Source organism: Helicoverpa zea, chromosome 31, assembly GCF_022581195.2.
Source record: "Helicoverpa zea isolate HzStark_Cry1AcR chromosome 31, ilHelZeax1.1, whole genome shotgun sequence".
Classification (NCBI taxonomy): Eukaryota; Metazoa; Arthropoda; class Insecta; order Lepidoptera; family Noctuidae; genus Helicoverpa; species Helicoverpa zea.
This window is the reverse complement of record NC_061482.1, coordinates 8,402,596-8,418,676: the sequence shown is the minus strand read 5'-3', so window position 1 is coordinate 8,418,676 and position 16,081 is coordinate 8,402,596. Positions and strand designations below refer to the sequence as shown.

The following is a 16,081-nucleotide window of genomic DNA, read 5'->3' as shown; positions in this document are numbered from 1 at the left end:
AAATCACTTCAAAAGAAAGTTTAGGTTTTATAATTTTGGTAAAATCGTCATTACCTATCCATGCCGGGTAAAATGGACAGAAAAGAAAATATTCATCCAAAATAATTCCCGTATTTGCCCCTTATTGAAATACTGTTAAGATGCACCGAAAATCATAACGAATGCATAAAATGATGCGCTACGAGTGCGTTTCAATTGGTAGCGGGAAATTCAAATCAATGTTCTTTTTTTTAATGTTGTACATCATCGCGTTGACAATGTACGTACGTAGATACCCCTACCTCAAAGTAATTTCTAAATGTTCTGATTTACCTAGGAAAGTTCTTAAAATTAATTCAATTGTAATACGACAAACTTTAATGGGAAATATGGGATTCACATAGAAAATATTTATTGGAGGCACCGGCAGCCACCATCTGTGCAGTTACATCCCTCGCAAACCCGCGATGATCAAAGGAGTGTCTCTAGCAAAGCCAAGCCAAAGTAGCGAGGAGGACTTACACAACCGCCAGGGTTGTTAAGATGGCACTGCACACTGGTGTTGGTTGAAGTCTGTGAGTGTGTGTTTGCTGCATCTTTACGCAAAAACACCCAACAGATTTTGATAACTATGATTAGATTTGGTAATTAAATAGTAAGGCTACGGGTTTTATGCGGATCCATGAAGAAGTTTCCTCTAACACGGGTGAGACCGCAAGAAACTGCAACCTACAGATACCTTTCACGACAGCGTAATATTATTTTACACAAAATATTTATCCGCCTATTTTAGACAATGGTTAAAACCTATAAAAATCGCTTCAATTTATTTGTTGAAAAGTAGAAAAAAGGTTGTTATGTTATGGCCAGTAACTTATTTGAATATTAATCCATCGCCATAGAGAAACAAATTAATGTTCAAATTAGGAAGGAAATAAATGACAAATGACTTCTTCCATTACTTTCCTACCGTGAAGTATGATTTATATTATGTAGCATTTTCCAGTGTCGATAGTCACTGTTGTTCATGTATTTTTTAAAATAGTGTATAAACCTTAACAGTTATAAGTTGAAGAAGTATTAAAATGGCAAATGCAGATTTTAGAAAGGATGTGACTATGCCTGTCCGACCGAGAAGTGTCTATACAGCGCACTCCTACAATCAGGTGATCTGATCTTATACCTCCATATTATCATGATATACAGGTAGTGGATAATCCAGTTAATTAGTTTAAGAATATTTTTAGATCTAAGAAGTTATTTGAGAAAAGACGACCCACTGACCAAAGATTGGCTAGTCCTACTTTTAAAGAACGCCATGGATGGAGCTACTTGTATTGCAATACCAGTAGTACCTAATAGGTATTCCTACGGCTGATAAAGTCACCCAGGGCAGTAATTGCACTGGTGATTTGCAATAACAATTCTGCCCCTAAGACGACCCACTGACCCTACGCTATTTTGTTTTTGTACGTAAATATCTTCTCTAGGGCAGCATCTTCCAGCATTCTTTTGGTCTCCCAAGTGTGGTCAATTGTGTTTTACACAGGACCCTTCACTCTTTACGTACACCACATGCCTTGGGTGTTTATTTACATGCCGTCACTAGCTATAGATTGTCTACTGGCGTAATCGTTGATGCATGCGCAACGGGTGCTTTGCGAGCTAGTCAGCGCGTACGGATTATCCGTTTATCGCGTAGATAATCAGAAAATGCCTGAAAAGTGAAACCATAGAATGATGATTGTAGGTTCAACCATTAGATCTTCGTTGGAGTTTTGTTTCTAAAGTTTCTAGCAATTTTAGAGCTTATTTGTTTTGATTTTCTTGTGTAATGTAGGAAGAGTCGAACTTGTCCGCCTTCCAAGACTACAGCAAGTTCCTCGAAGGTGGCCTGGGGCAAGCCGAGCTCGTGGGCGCGGCGGGATGGCAACCTCCATGGCGCGCTCCTCTGCAGCGCAAGGCTCCCTTCTACCCAGGAGATGACATCTACCATGCTGATACATGGCGAGAGCTTGAGGTTCTTCATTACTATATTTTTTACTGTCGCTATCCTTAAGAATTAGTCCTATAAATAAGAACGTGTCTCTTCTCTTGCTAGGCTTTCAAATCAATATCTCTGTACCTAGCTTTCTCCTAATATTTTTTTTCATTAAGATGACTGATGTTGTGGGTGGTGCTGGATACAACGCCTCGGTGACTCCTCATGGCACCGTCTGCCTCCGCCTGAGAGACAGAGTCAAGTAAGTGCTAGTGGAATTCATAAATGTATTTTATAATACTTTATAGACTTTTTAACTCATTTATACAGAAATATCTAAATTTTAAAGTGAAGGCTAAAGCTGCGGGTTGTATTTCTTAACTGGAAGTCTAAGAAAACAAACTTATCTAATAAAAAAAAGATATGTGGGTCGTTTTGAGAGAGACTGCATGTGACAGTTTTTAAGTTTAAGAATAATTTTGCAGCAAATAAAGTATTATAGATCTTTAACATGTACTTAAAAACGATTTAGAGTGGACATGACGATCGACGGAGCGGTTCGTGTGACCAACGCTAAGAACAACATAATCCTGGCGCTGTCGCGTTCGGGTGCGGCTGCAGCGCTGATCCACCCTAACGGCCGGGTCTACCACTACGGGTCGAGGGTCGAGATACAGGCTCGCCATCAGCAGGGCAATAACAAGTTAGTTATCATGTTTCGCTTATACAAATCGAGGACACGCGTCATTAATAAACTTTGCTTTAGGAATAATAGCAAACTTTAATGAAATTAGGTAAAACTACTGGCACAAAACATGTTAAGAATTTTGACATGCAAAAACTTTGCTACAAAAATTTTTGAACAATATTCAACATCAGATTTCATTTTATGTAGCACATCTAGTAGTGCCATAGCCTAAATTCCATATACTTAGTTTGACTTGAAAAACGTACTTTCTGATTCTGAGGTGAGATTATTACAGACAAACTTTTATCTGGTTGATTGTTGCTTGCTGGCGGCAAGTGAATGTTTAAAGTTTAAATCCAAACATCGTGGCCGCGTGTAGTGTATCACTACATATAAAGGGAGCATTATACTCGTATAGCCTCGTACCTAGTATTTACGTAGCTGGCCTGACCTAGTTCTCTCTTGGAGCCTGGACGGCAGGGATAGCACAGGCTCGATAATCAATATCATAAATATGCGTTGCGCGGTAGTATTTTAAGTTGCACTGTTGCAATACCCGGCCGGCTTATCATTCTACAAATTTGTCTTGATCCTATGAGCTTTCTAAGAAAAAAGATTGAAATCGGAACGGTTCGCAATTGTAGTCAAAAATACTTGAATAAAAATATAAAATGCCTCTGTAGATAACTAGTTCTCAAAAACCACATGCTAGGTAAATTCGAGGAAATATGAAATGTTCTTTATTTTTAAGGTTTCCAGAAAAGAAAGTCTTCAAATTGGATGTTTCAGTTAGTTTTTTATGTTTGCGCGTAACTCCGTCATTTACAAACCGATTTGAACATTTCTTTTGTGGTCTAAAAATAATTGATTGTCCAGGATTTAATGACGATGACGAGGTAGGTACCAAGGAAAATTTCTGCGTAATTCTAGGCATGCAACGTTTAAAACACTGAAAACCCAGGTGTAAGTCTGATATAATATATGGTGAAGATTTACGGCTGAAGTGATGATAGAAGCTGTGGCCTGCAGATTATATCTTAAGAATTTTTAATTATTAGATGTCACTCATATTATTACGCCTACAGTTCTCTAGAATTTTGTAGTACAAAGTATAATGATGTATAGGTACGCGAAGATGTGGTACAAGGGCGTGTCGTTCACGGCGGAGCAGTGCGCGCTGGTCTACTTGGTAGATGCGGCCGGCACGCGCACTACCACAGATACTTTCCTCGACATGAGCCAGGACTTCACTCTCAATGTCTTTTACAAGTAATTGCCTTTTAATATAGCTACTAGTTGATCATCGCACTCATCATCAGGTCTTTCTGCTTAACCCGATGTACCTGAGTACTAGTATTTTACAAAGAACGACTGCCTGTCTGACCTGATTGATGACCATTCTTGTGGATCATCACTATTAAGCATTCGTTGAAGAGATTGATTGATTGCTTGAAAGATGGCATTATCTAGAAGGAACTGAATGACTATGGCGGATAGTGGAAATCATTATACTCAAACTCCAAGCTAATAGATTTTTCAGCATGAGCAGCATAACTAAGTCATTTTAGTTTCTGGATTCTAAGGTCAGATTTGGAAGTAGGTAAATCCACCCAAAATGTATTAAGCATTAAATACAGCAATAATTGTGCAGTGAGTCCCGCCACGGACCTTCGTACGTGAATGAGGCGCTGTCTCTACTGCAGGCGGCGCAGTACTGGCTCACCGACGATGGTATCGACAACTGGATTATCAACAACGTGCGCGTCAGTCAGACCGCCGATGGACTTGTCAGGTAAATACCAAATTGGTGTAGCTCTAGCTCGTTACCGCGGGACTAGAATTTTGTCAGATTGCAAAACTTGCTTCGTATTATCGTATTATACTCGTAAAGCGTCATCTTTAGAAAATGGCTTTTTATTTTCATGGTAGGTAGTCCTATTTCATATTTCGATTTGAAGTCCATTACAAACTTCTAACGATCTCATTTTATAAGCCATCTGTGGTCTCCGTCAGCTTAGGCATATGCACACAAACTACACTAAGTAGGTACTACTAAGTAGGTATACTTACATAAATTCAAAAGCCCAGCAGCGGCGTCAGTTGCTTATAGGAACTACGTTCTGTAGGTTTATTTACCGCGAAGCTTTGCGATAAAACTTAGTCTGCGCTTATCGTAGCTTCTAAATAGGTCTTCAGTTTCACGGAAAGGCTTTACCTACTTGTCTAGATAATTTGGTTTACTCAGAATATTTAATGTTAATTTTTTATGCAACATTAACAGTCACTATTATTAAAACAACTGTTTACTATGAATTTCCACGTTCAATTTTCATTTTGAAAGTAAATAGTTTTTTTAAGAGATACGGACGTCTGTCAGTGAACTTGAAGTTGGGCCTAAATCTGGAACATATGATTACAACTTCGTGCTTATAAATGTACCAGTTTACCAACTAATATTTTAGTGCATGTTACTTAACAGATGCAATATTCTGCAGTTGTGTGCAACAAAAAGTTTGCTAGATTTTCTTGGAAGTTAAAAAATATCGTGACCGATTCGACTTACGTAATTAATAGGTGAACAAAATGGGTAATAGGTGTCAGTTACATGTAGGTACGTAAATAAACCGCGTTTCCATTTAAACGATAGACGGGACTGTCCCTCCCCGAAAGCAAATTCGCTTCCACGTAGTCTGTGTAGCTCTGGTTTAGTGTTGCTACCTGCCGGCTGCCCAATGTAAGAATATTGTGCGCAGTTTGTTCAGATGCAATTTGCCCACAGCATATTACTGCTTACTTAGGTTGGATACCCATACCCAAAATAGAATCTAAGTTGTTTGTTACAGAACCTAAATAATTCATATGCTCTTAGTGAATGCTTTTGAGGAACTCTACCAGTGATGTGAAGTCTTATTCCAACCAAGTCCGCGAATCAGCTTATTTTTGTGTACTAGATAAAAAACCCTATTTCAATTTGTAGTTCAATAGGCGCAAATTCGGAACATCACGGCGTGCAGCGGAGAGTGCAATGTGGAGCGTTTCAGCGCAGCTTGTAGTTGTAGCGTGCAGCGTGTGCGCAGCTAGTTTTCATAGGAAAATGCATAAGTAGTTCAGCGTGCAAGTTCAAAGCGACGCCCCGCTTGTTGCGAATTTGCGGCACAAGATCTGGGTATTCTTGATTTTTCTTATTACATATTGTTATTTAGGTACCTGTCCTGAAAGTAGTACGAAAAAGCTTAACTTTTATTTTTTTAGGATTGATTGAGATCTGCGAGCTTTTACTACTACCACTTTTTAACTATACTTACAAAGTCACTGTCTTATCTTATTAGTTATCAGTGTGTGATAATACTGATAATATAATCTTTGTTCTTCACCTACGGCTAGATATCCCACACAGCGTTCCTGATCTTCCTTTTCCGTTTAGATACCTACCTAGCCTACCTAGCACGCATTGAGCACGCAGCGTCTATTAATTTGCTTGTTTATGCATTATAATTTCCCTGTTTGAATTGTGGATCAATAGACATTTTCATCATCGACATTCTTTTTATCGTTCCATTGCTAGGCTTAGGACTCACACACACAGATGGATTGCGCGCTGTAGCTGGTGCTGGGATTGGAGCGGCTTGGTGATTGTAAACTTCATTGTCCATGTTTTAGATTTTTTCCTTCGCTTTTAATCAGCCACTGGTGTCCATGATGTACATTTGCTTTGGTACTTGCCTAACCCTACATCGAACCCACATACTTAATACTTGACAGGTCAGGTTGATGCTTTACCCTCTATTCCACCACGACATCCCACATCATTACAAGATGACAGGTCAGGTTGATGCTTTACCCTCTATTCCACCACGACATCCCACATCATTACAAGATGTTTATCCAGTTGAAACAACTTCGTTAAAATTATGTATAAGTTTTCCTGGGAATATTTTTTGGATTGCATTTGTTGCAGGATCCACCGTTGCAGCCACAAGTACCAGTTACGCACGAGTCCTACCAACGGGTCGGCGTCCATCACGAGCCCCTTCCTGCACTGTACCGCATCGCTGGGCCAGACACAACATCTGTTCGTACGGTAAGAATACTTAGTTGATTAACGAAGTTTATAATTAGTTAAATAGTGATTGGCTAAATTCTTCCTAGTTTAATAAATCAAAAAATATTTTGCTATCTAGCAGTAGAATTCAGCAGAGTTTCATTCATCAGAGTACTTAAAAATAGCAGATGGCTCAACACAAGTCTTCCTGAACATTTTTGAATTTGAATTCAATTTAAACATGAAGTGGTGTTGGTTATCCAAAGACATAATGGTTCTGTATTGAGTACTTATATTTAGACTGTCAATTTCCACCCGATAGGCTTGTGAAGTACAAGTTAGCTATAAACAATACGTATTGGTTGACAGTCGCGGAGAGAGGCGGATGCACTTCGACGGCAACTCGTTCATAGTGCGCAACGCGGGCCACTCGGCCGGCTTCGACGACAAGAATCAACTGAAAGTGTACTGAAACGCCTCCCTCGACTAACAATATTTAGTTAAGAACTCCGACTCTAGACCTGACTCTTCGAACCGGTATGATCACCGTCGAATGTTGTACAGAACACTATAGACCACAGCCGATTGTCTTATGTAGTGCCATTTTATAAACACTGACAAATGTTTCCTCTATTCTGTCTAGATTTGTTTGAAACACGTGGACAAGTCGTGTATAAAGTTGACGGTGTACCTGCTTTTCTTTTTTTATTGATGCCAGTGTGTAAAGCTTGTGAAAGTTTTTGAGATTTTTAATTTCTATCGCCCACATGTTTATAGCTGCCAAGCTGCTGTTTTTTATTTTGTTGAACTTCGACTAGCGCCCGCGGTGTCATAGTGATTAAGATTACAGTTTCATGAATAAGTGTTAGATCATCAAAGTGCCATAATGTTATGCCGTAACACATTGAGCATTTTGTAATTCATTTTTTATAGTGTTACCAACTTTACAATAGTGACAACGAGCAAAAGCAGTGTTAATCTTTCAACTGTTTATATTTTCATATACATCTATTAAGATGCAATATTTTTTTGTAAAACATATTTTATCGTATTTACGAGCTTGCGTTGTTTGAGAAACAAAAACAATCCGATTTATCATAAACATCAAAAAGCAAATAAATCAGATTGTTAAACTAGGTTACATATTTTCAACGCAATCATTACTTAGTATGAGCAGTTGCGACGACGGTGTATATGAGCACAATGAACATAGCGTTTCCGCAACGTCAGTAGGTTTTATTATTTATTATCGCTTTTTGAAGATATTAATAGTTTAATGAAGTAACGTCTGGTCGAGTCTTGAGCTTGGCAGTGTTCATAAAAACATTGTTGTTTTGGAAAATACGACTTGTCCTCATTTGTTTCTTTGTGTATAAAGCTTCAAGTAATACTTTGATATGAAGTAATAAAGCAATGAATGCTTCAAACTTGTCTTTGATTTTTATTTAAATTGTATCCTACCTAAAGTTCTTTCGGGAGGTGCTGATCTGCACGATGTTTCTCCATTGCCCCTTTTGGAGCTAACGTTATTTGAATCTGTTGTCCTCCCCTAGGTAGGAGAGCCAGCAGGACTTGATTGACATTAGATTGCCACCGACGCGACGGGTTGACCCGAGACAGAGTTTTTTCTACTGTTTCACACGCCGGTACAGGCGGTCCTTTCTTACCGGTGGTGTGATACATTCCAAGGCCGGGACTCCACCAAAGCGGAGATGTGTCGTAATCTCTCGTCTTCGCTGCGCTACGATCGCGCACAGCTCACATCTCCGCTTCCATCGCGCCACACGAATCGCATCTCTGCACCGCGAACTCCATCTGGTCTGCTCATCTGTGTCCGCTTTGATGGAGATAAGCCGTACAGGCGATGTCAGGCTTGCTTACTCGTCATATCCACTAACTCGTGCCACCACTGGTTCGGAGGAATACCTATAGTATGTCATGTCGTTTAGCTCAGCTCGTTATAAGGTACAGACCTAATATAGAACCCTGGGGCATTTAAACACTTTTGCGTTCTATAAAGTTTTTAGGTATAGGCACTTATTTTAGTAAAACTTGCCCGAAAGTCTCGCGCTCTTTATTTACCTAATCAATAATAAATTGAAATGTTATATTATTTTTTTCAATGTTGACCCTGTGTGTAGGTCTAAGGTCTCTTTCATGACATTCTTTCGCAGAAGAGCGCTTCTCTTTGTTCAGATCTTGCTATTCCTGAGCACCGCCTCACGAAACTAATTTTAATACGTGTTGGTGCATTTACAACGATTGTAATTATAATTGACGTTATTTCTATGTTGTCGAATTTTATGTAAAGTATGTATTTTTATATTGTGTATTACCTCCTCCATGATACTCAACTATACGTAGGTAGGAAGGTATGTAGTAGCATTCATTTATAGGTAGAGCTAATAGATCTTATGCACTAGCTGTTGCATCGAATCGAGCGAAGCGGTTTGAGAGTGGGTGGAGGGCGGCGGGCGTCTTCGTGCGGTCTCGTGTGGCTGCGCGGTAGCGCTGTGCGCAGCGTGGAACGCGGCGCGTACTTTGTATTGATCGGTAGACACGCCGGTGGCGCCGCGGCGCGGCCCCTGCCAGCGTCGCGCTCTTACCTCGTGCTGTAGCTGTCAAATCCAAGTGACGTAACCGCTAGGGCGGCGCGCACACGGCCGCCGTCAGCTGCCCGTTCAGTACGTCCGTGATTGCTCCCGCCGTGTTGCACTCGACGCCTTGCGTCTGCGGTCCAGTGCACTGTGTTATCTACGCCGTTGATTTCGCGAGGCAGGTGAGGTTGGGGCCGGCGTGGCCCCGGCCGTTTGAGTGTACCCGGCTCGCTATTGATCGCATCTCGTCTGCCTATTTCAATGTTTATAAACAGCCGGCCGCATCCATTCGCTCCCTCTTGTTTTTGATACGTCCGCCTGACAGCGCGCGATCCGGACGGCTGATCCTGAATGCACCGGCCGCACCGGCGGCAGCGACGCACCGCTCGGATTCAGTGCACGTATGTACGCTTGCACTTGTTTATCCCAAATTTATTTCCTATCCTACTCTGACAACAACGCATTTACGCAGCCACGGCAAACTATTAATACTAGGTGTTCTCGATACATGCAAGTAAACATAAACATTATGCCGAATTCAAAATGCGGACATCGATTCGAACCCCCAAATATATTTTGGCGTAATAATCTTAATAGGTTTGGAAGCATATTACATAGTATTCCCACTCTTCAGAATTAGAATGATGGTCGTCCGGTCGGTCCACTACAAGAGTCAAATGATGCAGGTATCTCAATTTCATAGCTTCATTGAATACACTCATGTGGGAGGGATGGAAGAAATGCCTAATAATTTCAGTTTAAAAATTAAGTACGAAGTATATCCTAGTGACACACGGATTGAATGTGCATGTTATTTGTAATTTTTGATAGCAATATTACAAATTTAAATTGGTTAAGTGAATTTGCTTACTCCTGTAATCGCAATAAGCGCGATTCCTTCACGCGTTAACCTACTTGGCATAGCTTTTTCGTAGACGTTGACCCCATCGCGAAACTACACCGCTAAAAAAGTTGTTTGGTGGACTAATTTTGTACCATCATTTTGTAATAAAAACTAAGGGCATGGGTTTGTTTTTCATAGTTTACTGTGTAAGAAACAAACGTAAATAGAAGTTGTTGTAACCATTATGATTATTTCAGGTTTGTTTAATTACCTGGGTACCTACTTGATATATTTTAATTATGACTCCTACGATTTACATAAAGAGTTCATGCTAATATATTTACGAATTCAGAAGATTATAAAATTCGAAAACCTTCACATTTATCGGATTTGGGTCTTAATGCTTTACATTATACCTACCTAATAAATCAGTACGACATGGTTTTGGTAGATGATTAAGTGAGGTCATATCTCAAATTCGAGCTCTGCATGATAGCAGGAAATGTACATTTTCTTACATTCGCGACTTCGGTCTCCTAAACGTAGGACATCCTGTAGTTGTTGAGTTTGCGAGTCATCATGACGGAAACGATGAAAGTGGACAGCGACGCCGCTGCGCCGGCTGAAACTTCAAACTTGCCTTGTGGGTCGACCTCTAACCTATTATAGTTCGGCCATTCAGAGAATGCGTTCCTGACACGTCGCGATTGAACTGACGACGTAACTTTGCAATGGCGTTGCAGTTACGATAAAAATATTTTTGCTGGTTGTTTACCGTTTTAACAATTGAGGAGCATTAAAACAACATTATTATATCAATAATCAATGAATGTTATTACGTCGTCAGTTCAATCGCGACGTGTCAGGAACGCATTCTCTGAATGGCCGAACTATAACTTATTTTTAACCGACTTCCCAAAAAGGAGGAGGTTCTCAATTCGTCGGGATCTTTTTTTTTTTTTTTATTTTTTATGTATGTTCACCGATTACTCAGAGACGCTTCGACCGATTTGCAAAATTTTTTTTTTGTTTGATAGGGTTTACCTCCCAGGTGGTCCCATAGTCACCAGGTCAGGATCTGATGATGGAAACCCTGAGAAATCGAGGGCAACTTTCGAAAATCGTAGGCATACGTAGGGTAAAAACTTGACACTAAGGCGCATGTCTGATAACACTATGCAATGGTGAAGGCTTGGAGCTGACCTGATGATGAAGACCAGAGAAGGTCGAGGGAACTTGAACAATGAATGTGTAAAAAACTACCTCGTGTTTGGGCTTATTTTGTTCGTATTGACGAGACCTTTGCAACAGTGAAGGTTTGAAGCTGACCTGATGATGGAGACCAGCGAAGGTCCAGGGAACTCGACAATTGAATATGTAAACTACCTCGTGCTTGGGCTTATATTGTTCGTATTGATGAGAACTTTCCACTGCGGATATGACATGCGGATAGTGACAACTATGCTTGTCACTGAAAAGCTAAAAATAAAAAACTTTTTACAAAAAAATAAAACCGACTCCCAAAAACACTGAAAAGCAAAAAAAAACTATTCTTAGGTGCATCGGCCTAGAAGTCGGTGGCGTTATAAACTTAGTTACATCCATTAGACACCGACTTCTAGGCCGATGCACCTAAGAATAGTTTTTTTTTGCTTTTCAGTGTTTTTGGGAGTCGGTTTTTATAGTCAAACGTAGGTACTAGCTATAGTTTGCAAATCTGATATTAATGTATTCATTGCCTTATCTGAAGTACCTAACTGTACTGTGTCATGTTTATTTACTTGTGTACATTGGCACTATACATGCACTGTGCATGCTTTTATCACACCCATGTCTATATCCACTCTATATAGGTATTAGATGAGATTTTCGAACGTAAAATTGACCTTTTAAAGGTTTTTGAATGTGACCTCACAGTCTGGATTTACCTGACCGAGAGACATGATATACGAGACCTTGTGTGAATTTGCTGCTACAATTTTGATATCTACTGGGAAAATACGCGAGCGACGCTTTATACAAGCGTCGTTAAGGAAGACTTTCGTATAAAGTTTGACAACCATCTGAAGACAAGGTTTTAAGTAGCAAGCATATGGCTAGGGAAGGCCCGGCGACCTTGTACCACTTGCAGGTGATCGGTTGGGAGACTATACTTATTAATAGCTGGCCAACCAGATGTATGGTCTAACATATAGAGAAATAAAAGAATAGCAGCTAGTACATCATCAACATTATAAGGATAGGAGAACTACTTGAGGGATATAGGTCATGTAGGCACATAGTGTGTGATGCATTGAAGGCAACGTAATAGCCTAAAATACAACGATTTACGCACATTAAGTCGGTTTGATTAAATTAACGTAGAAGAATGTAGGATGTCATTATCAATCTTTATCATTATCTATCGGTATATTTATCAAAAACTAGACAATATCTATTTCAGCGGGTAACTAATGTTCTCTGTCTGTGGTTGTCTAGTCTTATCTCATCGCATAACGCATCTGATATTTTATTTCGGACTGTTTATTGGCAGAAAAGTCGTGAAACAAAGGACATTAAATCTGGACTTGTATAAGTAGTATATACCTACGCGTGATTGGAACATTTTGGCCAGCATTGACAAACAGCTTTATTTACAAAACTCGCTTGGTCACGTTGGGTATTATTAGATGCTACTTAGGTAAATGCATCGCTCCATGTCGGGTGATGTCATACGAACAAACAAACATTGAATGTCGTACAATAGCGTCCCTCTCCCTGCCCACGTCACCTGGGTGCGCCGAATCTATGTCCACTGTCCAACTTCATTACACGGCAGCTACACTGTTAACGTGGTGGCTATGTTCTCTACATCATTATCAATTCAATAAACATGTTCCCATAATTCCTTGGCTTGTTTATCACCATTAACGAAGATGAATTTGAGAAATTTACGGACACTGAATAGAAATAAATAACCTTTTTTATGCTCTAAATTAGATTAGGTCATGCCATAGCCAAAATAGCACCTGCAAAGGAATGCTGCTGCATTGTGAAAAGGTGACACCGAAGCTGAATGTTTGGGGTGCGCCACTGCAATAGGCACATAGGTGGGTACCTTCCTACTCACCACTCTTAACGGCTATGTTATTTGATAACTAATAGCCATAGCTTGAGTTCCAAAAACTGGAGAATCTTGGGGACTTTATTCAGTAAAAAACAGACTGATCGAATCCCAAACGACTATTTGTAATTTTAATGAGAAGTCAATAACTTCTCATTAAATGCGTTGCCGACTTGCCGCCAGTCTTGTAAATTGGGTGCTTTTTATAGAAAAGAAAGGAAAAGTTTAAATGGCTTCAGTGTCGTTGGAGTAATTAAAAGTCTACAATGTTTGCTTTGTTAAAATTGTGTATTGTGTTGACAACTTGAGTAGAACACTCGCGCAGTTTCCCCCTCGCGTCATAACGTTGTTAGCGTTCGTTTTTGTTCATAGTTTATTTTTATGTCGGTTAGATAACATGCACCCTTATGCTCTAGATCAGAATATAGACAACAGACTGTGCAATATACTGATACTAACATTATGTGCACGTTGTGCTGATTTTATAATATGTGTTTTACCAAACCATTACAACAAGAAATGTTTTACACAATCGGACTCTTTTAATGTGTGTTCGAAGCAATATTTTATGTTGATATGATATAAATGCCATGTGCCAGGACTACAAATTATTGCGAAAAAAATATCTTTCGCAGAGTTCATCGACTTGACTTTATTTTAGTTGCGAAATCTGTGGTGTGTACGTTGCATTACAAACCTGCTTTTGCTTATGTCATTAAAATAGCGAAACAGTCGCAATGTATGTGCCTACAGTGCACGAATAATGTGCGTTAATGATTTAATTCAATCAAGTGGTATTTTTCCTGTCGTCTTGATGTTATGCACACATGCACCAGTGGGTAAAGTAATCACGGAAGCAGAACAACAACAAACATATTCGATCCCACCGGAAATAAATCGTAATGAATCAAGCAACCACTTTACGTTTATAATATTTCATTTGCGAGTCCTGTATGAGAGGATGCATTGTGTTGCACACTATTCATAAAAATGAATTGATTACATTCTTCATGGCGCATTGTACTAGTTTACGGAGATGCTTACTAGATAATGTAAATAGTTACCTTCCTACCATGATCGTCTTTTTACTTAGCTTTTTATTGATTAGTTGAAGGCTACCGTATTAACTACTGTTGCGGTATTGTATAAACAAACAAACAAAGACAGTCCAAACAATAGACATAGAATAAAAAGGAAATTAAGATCTTATGACTGCTCTATCTATAAAATCACAATTGATACTCACGAATAGCTGCCATATGTACGGGTTAAAAAATAAATGACAATCCTTAGTGTATAAATTCCTATTCACAAAGCGGTATGTAGGTAGTCCTACGACACATCTACAATTACACGCGAGTAGGCAGGTTTATACCTCTGCTCGACATGGTCTATTTAACAAACGTCTTTCTCCCTAGGTGTTGCTAACACTTCCCTGTACAGTCGCTCTCATAAATAAACTCACAGCACTGACCTTAATTTAAATAATGATGACGTTTACGCATGTCATTTTAAGCTAAGAACTTTTATAGATTAATAAAATCGACACAAAAAGTAACAAAATTTACCACTAATAAAGACGTGAACAATCACGAAGGGTTCATACAATTCAAACACTGACAGGGACAATAAAACTTTTGACACGGCTCTAGAAGTCCTCGGTTTCAAAATAAACACAGTAAGTACATGCACCGACTTCTAGAGCATTGTCAATGTTTTATTTTGTCACTTTCATTGTGTTGTGAAGTCGGTTTTTTTTTGTATTTTTTTTTATAGAATATTAAAAACTGAAAAACTTCATAAACCTTTAAACCGACTTCATAAAACACTGACAGGGACAATAAAACTTTTGACACGGCTCTAGAAGTCCTCGGTTTCAAAATAAACACAGTAAGTACATGCACCGACTTCTAAAGCATTGTCAAAGTTGTGAAAAAAAAAAAAGAAAAAGTGTGAAGTCGTTTTTTTTGTATTTTTTTATAGAATATTATAAAAAAAAATACAAAAAAACCGACTTCACAACACACTGAAAGGGACAAAATAAAACTTTGACAATGCTCTAGAAGTCGGTGCATGTACCTATTTACTGTGTTTATTTTGAAACCGAGGACTTCTAGAGCCGTGTCAAAAGTTTTATTGTCCCTGTCAGTGTTTTATGAAGTCGGTTTAAAGGTTTATGAAGTTTTTCAGTTTATAATATTCTATAAAAAAAAAAATACAAAAAAAAAACCGACTTCACAACACACTGAAAGTGACAAAATAAAACATTGACAATGCTCTAGAAGTCGGTGCATGTACCTACTTACTGTGTTTATTTTGAAACCGAGGACTTCTAGAGCCGTGTCAAAAGTTTTATTGTCCCTGTCAGTGTTTTATGAAGTCGGTTTAAAGGTTTATGAAGTTTTTCAGTTCATGCATTTTAGTTTTTGGATCCGATAATATTTTTAATACCCACAGTGGGAGTCGTAACTCATAATTCATTGTAAGAGTTGTAACAAAATGGGAGTTCCCTAAACTGCACTTTGCCTTTAGTGTCAAGTCTGGACCTATCATGACATTTTTTGGTGTCAAGATCTCGTCAATATAAATGAAATAAGTTCCCTTGCTTCATCTCCATCATCAGATAACCTTCACGGACTCATCACTACATACTATAAAACAAAGTCGCTTTTTCTGTCCCTATATCACTATGTAGGCATGCTAAAATCTTTAAAACTACACAACAGATTTTGATAGATAGAGTGATTGAAAAGGAGGGTTTATATGTATTATATGTATAACTAGCTTCTGCCAGCGACTTCGTCCGCGTTAGATTTGGACTTTGTGCAAAGAGAGGCTTTCGAGAGT

General features: G+C 39.0%; 2 protein-coding genes across 5 annotated transcripts in view; both read left to right on the top strand.

Annotated features, from left to right (window-relative positions):
- The first annotated feature begins 276 nt into the window (after positions 1-276).
- Positions 277-8,117, top strand: LOC124645480. 4 transcript variants are annotated; one of them, XM_047185297.1, is made up of 8 exons: positions 277-685; positions 1,820-1,999; positions 2,137-2,222; positions 2,493-2,663; positions 3,774-3,917; positions 4,300-4,440; positions 6,607-6,729; positions 7,060-8,117. In XM_047185297.1, exons 1-8 carry the CDS (start codon positions 662-664, stop codon positions 7,160-7,162), a joined length of 972 nt encoding a protein of 323 aa, XP_047041253.1. In that variant the 5' UTR covers positions 277-661; the 3' UTR covers positions 7,163-8,117. The 4 variants fall into 4 exon arrangements, 3 of the variants coding, with proteins under 3 accessions (XP_047041253.1, XP_047041254.1, XP_047041252.1); XR_006986238.1 differs by lacking the exons at positions 277-685; positions 7,060-8,117 and adding exons at positions 874-1,145; positions 5,626-5,814 and having other exon boundaries at positions 6,607-6,675; XM_047185296.1 differs by lacking the exon at positions 277-685 and adding an exon at positions 888-1,145.
- Positions 8,118-9,240: 1,123 nt separating this feature from the next.
- LOC124645481 overlaps positions 9,241-16,081 on the top strand; it is a 34,141-nt gene continuing 27,300 nt past the window's right edge. Inside the window, exon 1 of the mRNA XM_047185299.1 lies at positions 9,241-9,688. The gene's annotated coding sequence lies outside the window, so the exon portion shown is untranslated. The remainder of the gene's footprint in view (positions 9,689-16,081) is intronic.

Excerpts from the sequence above, each read along its gene's own strand:
- LOC124645480 (XM_047185296.1), top strand. The coding sequence starts at position 1,065 with ATGGCAAATGCAGATTTTAGAAAGGATGTGACTATGCCTGTCCGACCG. Across the intron at positions 1,146-1,819 it reads CAGCGCACTCCTACAATCAG|GAAGAGTCGAACTTGTCCGC; the intron begins GTGATCTGATCT and ends TGTGTAATGTAG. Across the intron at positions 2,000-2,136 it reads ATACATGGCGAGAGCTTGAG|ATGACTGATGTTGTGGGTGG; the intron begins GTTCTTCATTAC and ends TTTTTCATTAAG.